Here is a 5,516-nt window from a genome sequence, read left to right as displayed (position 1 = left end):
TGGATATCAATCGTTGTTGAAAGTATTGATAATGCTATGGCGAATGCCTTCCACCCAAAGCAACATATAGTAGGTTCGAGTCACAAATCAGCCTCTCCAATAAATAAATAAATAATTGGACTAAAGTTGCCTACCAATTACTTCTACTACACTTTGCAGAAGTCGGAGCTTTTTACATTTTCAAGACTCATTTTAAATATGCAAAATGGAAGTGCAATATTGTATCTTGCGGTAGTTTGCTTGCACACACACTACATGCATTTAATTGGTCTGAAATTTAGGTAGTACATAATCTGAATTGGTCTTCTAAATTTTTACCATTGTTTACAACAAGAAGAAGCGCACAACTTCATGGATCTTTGTAGAAAGTCTAGGTCGAGAGTGATTGAACAAATTGATAAATGAGTCGTCGGAGACTTTTGGTTTTTGTTGGACAATTGGTTATGGAAATCTAAGATCTAAATTGCTTCCACGTATTCTTTAAAGGTCTAGTTGTTTGCATACTTTTGACATTGATTCTGGAATTTGTGGTTGCTGATTTAGCTAAATAAAGTAATCAAGGATGGCTTCTTCATTGGCTCTCACTGTCAAATGAAGCTATCATACTTTTAAAATAAGGCATGCCGGCTTTCTTGAAGTTTAGATGCAAAAGCAGGATTCTAAGCATAAAGAAATGCTCACCAGAAAAGGTCTAGGGACCGATCACCTCTAGATTTTTTTTTTAATAATTTTTTTAGAATCTACCAATCACCTCTATAATCTAGATGTCTGTTTTTACAAATGCACATGTGTCTATGTAGTGATGAACCTGAATATATGATTGCTTATTCAGAAGGGGGTGAAAAACATATGCAAACTTAAATATCAATGAGGCCATGGAGCAAATGAATTACAAGGCTATTAATAGCTTTCACAGCTTGAAATTACTGACTTGATCACACTAAAACTTGATGAGAAAGCAATAAACACATATTATTACTTGCGTAGCTTTGAGATTTTTTTGGCAGAACAGTCAAGAGTCAACCCATTATTGAGGCTTGAGGCAGTTGCTAAACATTTGCTGGTGAGGTCTCATCCGAGGGCCTGGTTACAGAGTCTACTTTTCCGCCTCTTTCGCTTACACTGTTCTCAGAAAACTTCAAGCTTGCTTGATGAAAGCCTTTCTCCTTCTCATTTGATTTCCATTCAGACAAGTAATACTCTGCTTCTGTCGCATTCGCCTTTTTTGATGGGCCACAAAACATCCCACCCCATTGTGGGAAGTATATTAAGAATAATGGGAGGGTGCAGCATATGATCATGATACCCATTAGAGTTATGCCTGTTTGTTTTGAATATTTGGATCCTCTGAAGAAAATTAGTTGAGTCACAACTGCGCCCACATTTCCGCCACCTCCTGTCATACCGGAAACAACCCCCAATGACCTGAAAAATGGGATATGTAAATAAGAAACAACTTAATTGTTGAGGCTTAATAAAGAAAAGTAGACTCTTTGATGAGCCTATATAATTAACTTGTTCAGCTGTTTATTGGATTGATAAAATGTGATGCACACGTTATAAACAATTCCTTAGATAATTATATGTCTTTGTTTTGAAACCCAACTTGGTTAAGGATGAACCTGGCTCTATCATTCTCTTACTCTCCAAAAGATCTTTTTATATCTGAGCTCTTATTTTGAAAATTTTGATTCTTAGCAACTGAATGTCAAAACAGGAAATTAGAGTAATTTTGGATGAAATATTTTATATACTACTTTGCTTAGCTTCTTTTACAAATATTAGTTGGAAAAGATTGTTGTGAGTCCACAGATGCACCTGTATTTATATAGATAGCAATGAAAGACAAGGCAAATATTTTATAACAAAGAACTAGATTCTAAAAGATGCAATGCCAAAGATTCAGAAATAATAGTTATTGTAAAAAACATACCTTCGAGAGACAAAAGGAACTACTCCAAATGTAAGCCCACATGCAGCTTGGACAAACACAGAGAAAGCAACCATCACAATAATGGATCCACTTAAAGATCCCACCTGCCCCAAAATTATGCAGAAAACACCCCCCAAGGTTTGCACCACCCACAAGGTCCATAGCCTTCCCCTCATTCCAAACCTCTTTGCCACTATGTCTGAGAGAATCCCTCCTCCAGGTCGAGAGAACAGATTCGCTAACCCGAAACTTGCTGCTATTATTCCTGCAGTGGAGAGATTTAGATTGAATCTATCATAAAAGTACTCTGCTATTATGTTATCCACTGCCAGTTCTACCCCAAAGCAATAACCATAAGTCAAAGCCAGAATCCATCCTCTATAATTTGTGAACCCATAATAGAAAACCCATGAAAATTTATCTTTTGCCTTCTCTCCTGATTTCTTCAGGCCATGGAAGTTCCCATCAGGCATGTCCTGACCAAAGATAAGAACTGCAAATGCAGATAATGTTTGAAAAAGGGCAGGAATAAAAAAAGCTATTCTCCAAGCTGTAAATTTGACTGCACCAATGTCACGGATTACCCCAAACACCAAGGGCATGATCAGTTGTGTTGCTCCACCACCCAGGTTCCCCCAGCCACCAGCAACACCATTGGCAGTACCAACCACTGGAGCAGAGAACATAGAGCTCATCCAGAATTGAGTAGAGACAAAAGTTGCTAAGGAGAAGCCTGTGAAAAAACGCACTAGGAGGAAAGAGGTAGGAGATGAGGCAATGGAAGAGCAGAAAACCGCCGGTGCAGTGAGGAGAATGAGTGAAGCAGAGGCAAGGCGGGGTCCGAATAAGTCGCAGGCACTTCCCATGGCAACCCGGGCAAAGACGGCACCAGAGACTGATGCAATCCCTGCATTGCCAATATCAGTGGATGTGAGGTTGAGGTTGTCACGTATAACTGGGACGAGCGGTGCAGCTGCAAAAGAAGACACAAAACAAGCAAAGAAAGAGACCCATGATAGATGAAATGCTCTCATGTGGGGTGCTGCCACTGAGAATAGCCTGAATTCAGTCGCCTTGTGTTCTGAGTCCACCGGAAGTGCAAATTTCGGAGGTGGTGATTCCATGTTTTTTTATGTTTCGAATTGAATTTGGAGGGTTAACAAGATGGTAAATTGGTGCGATGATAGTGCCTTCTACCAAAAGCAACAAATTTTTGCGGACTCAAGTCCAAGAATCAGAAATTAAGGAGGATAAGCTAGCCTGCCAATTACCTCTTCCAAATCCCGTAAAAATGTCTTCTTTCTTCCTTTTTTCTTGGAAGAACAATACTTTGGCTCAACTTATATAGTGCTCCTAGCTGCTGATTTGTTGAGCCTTGCCTTTACTATGAAACTAAGATACTATGTTGTTTGACTTTTGTAGTGAGAATTATGGAGCTTTGAATATTGAGCAATGGCCAATGAAATAGGTAAAGACACAGAGTAGCTGTTTTTGTTTCTTTGATTTTTGTGTTCTGGCTTTATGTGGCTTCAAAAGGCCAAGTTTTGGACCAAAGAATTGTGTGTGTACTTATCCGTCGAGTCTCATTGTTTTCTTGGATTCTCAGATGCAGAAGAGTGAGTCGGTTTGGAATTTAATTCAATGGTGTGAAACGGTGCTGGCTTGGCATCGTGTGCTTGTGCAAGTTTTGAATTTTCATTGGCTAGTGTTTGAGACTCAAGGGTATTGACTTTGGAGAGGTCGCTGAAAATGTGAAGTGCATTGTATTGGCTTGGTATAGAAATTCTCAACTGAATATTCTTTTTTTTTTCTTATCAACTGAATATTCTTTGTTAGCGCAAAACGACGAACGTGTCTTAATCAGTATCTTACTCGTCTGATTTTTTGATGCATAATAAAAAGTAGCAGAGGAGGAGTAGTGGAAGCAATTCCCTATATGAAAGCATTAAGTCTCGGCAGAGTCAACTACTTGATTTTTTGCGTGATCGTTAAACAGTTTCAAATTATTTGTGATTAACTGTCAAAGATTTGATTCTCACAAAATAAAAATAATAAAAAATAAATAAAAACTTTCAAGTTTCAAGGACTTGGAATGAAATTACATAGTTCATATTTTTTAACTATTTGGTAGTTTACTTTAGTTTTTTTTTACGTTTGGTTATCTTTTTATTATGAGAAATATTATCTTTACATAATTTTCACAATAAATTCTAAATGGCATATATTATTACTATTTTATAAGAGGGTTTGATTTATCTCCATTACTTTTTTAACTGGAATATTCTTTTATTTGAATGAGAAACAGTCATATCACTCATTAACTAAATAAAATGTGGAGATTAAAATTTACTACCACTTGCTATTAAATATTTAAAACAAAAAGAGATGTCCAGTTGAAAAAGTATTAAAAGTCAACCAAATCCTTTATAGGATAAGTCGCAAATTTTTACGGATTGTTATTGGTGGGTAAAAAAATAATTTCAGGTTCAAATTAAAACTAATAACAACTTAACACTTATGATTTGTTATAGTGTTATGAAAATTTTCTGAATGTAACACTTTAATCTTTATTATAGAGAAATTGTTTCGGTTAACTCAATTGATAAAGTCTCTTATGGTTGAATAAGAGATCTAAGATTCAATTTCCGCCTACACCAAAAACCGATTGGTATCTTAGTCAGTTGATAAAAGAATTATTATCAAGAACGAACGCTATAGATTGAAACTCTCTCTCAAAAGAAATCTTTATTATAGAGAATAATTATTGAGAAATAATTATTTCTCTCTTAAAAGGTTGTGTAGAGTCACTTTTGGGAGCCCAGGCCCAACAGGTATGGGGTTCTGACCCAAAGAGCGCAAGACAATGAATTTGTAGAGAGCAGGTTACAGAACTAGGCCCTAACAAAGCGAGCGTTAGTTAACTTTGGACCATGCAGCAATTGAATATAAGAAAATCTCCTTCATATCCATTGGATATTCAATCCAATGAGACGTATGGGGTGCACCTCTGTTCCTGATCAAAGGTTGTGGTCTTTCTCTCATTCTTCTGTTCTGAGTTCTTCTTTTTTTCCGCTCCCTCCTTTCATAGGGAGTCCCCTCTCTTATATAGCCTCCTTGAAGTCATCAGAATCTTACACTTGTTGATCATCTGGACCTTCAATTGAGTGTCCGTCCCATCGGACGTCTCTCCCATCTTTCTGTGAGTTGTAGTAGCTAAGGTAACACTGTTCGCCAGTCCTCTCCACATAAATGCGGCCAGAAAAATAGCTGTCATGCATTTAATGTGGCAACTGTAGTCTTTATTGCTGGTAGGGTGAATGTTTGAGCCATACTTGGTACGTTCGATGAGACATTTCTCCTCGGACCGCCTTTTAAATAAGTTTGGGCTCATAAGAATTGGGCCGGGAGTCTTTTGGTGCCCACACCTTCTCCTCGGATGTGGTTGAATTCCATATGGGCCCAAGGCCCTTTTTTGATCTGAGGACTTTACCCCTACAGGTTGTAATAGTTATTCCTTAGTATGTGTAATAATTTCTAAAATTAACATAATTTCAAATAAACAAAATTTTCATGCGCACATAAC

General features: G+C 37.3%; 1 protein-coding gene and 1 long non-coding RNA gene across 2 annotated transcripts; one reads left to right on the top strand and one right to left on the bottom strand.

Annotated features, from left to right (window-relative positions):
• Positions 1-839: 839 nt before the first annotated feature.
• LOC126718439 (high affinity nitrate transporter 2.5) lies at positions 840-3,547 on the bottom strand. The gene is made up of 2 exons (XM_050420637.1): positions 1,934-3,547; positions 840-1,425 (listed from the first exon to the last, which is right to left on the bottom strand). Exons 1-2 carry the CDS (start codon positions 3,055-3,057, stop codon positions 1,050-1,052), a joined length of 1,500 nt encoding a protein of 499 aa, XP_050276594.1. The 5' UTR covers positions 3,058-3,547; the 3' UTR covers positions 840-1,049.
• Positions 3,281-3,738, top strand: LOC126718445 (uncharacterized). Its single transcript, XR_007652925.1, has 2 exons — positions 3,281-3,401; positions 3,540-3,738. It is a non-coding gene; the product is annotated as an uncharacterized LOC126718445 (long non-coding RNA).
• The last annotated feature ends 1,778 nt before the right edge of the window (positions 3,739-5,516 follow it).

Source organism: Quercus robur, chromosome 3, assembly GCF_932294415.1.
Source record: "Quercus robur chromosome 3, dhQueRobu3.1, whole genome shotgun sequence".
NCBI lineage: Eukaryota > Viridiplantae > Streptophyta > Magnoliopsida > Fagales > Fagaceae > Quercus > Quercus robur.
Note: the sequence above shows the minus strand (reverse complement) of the source record. Positions and strands in the feature narration are given on the sequence as shown.

What these genes read in the sequence shown, in the direction of transcription:
- LOC126718439 (XM_050420637.1), bottom strand. Translation starts at nt 3,057, where the DNA reads ATGGAATCACCACCTCCGAAATTTGCACTTCCGGTGGACTCAGAACAC. An exon ending in GTTCCTTTTGTCTCTCGAAG is followed by an intron (nt 1,426 to 1,933) that starts GTATGTTTTTTA and finishes CCCATTTTTCAG; the next exon opens with GTCATTGGGGGTTGTTTCCG.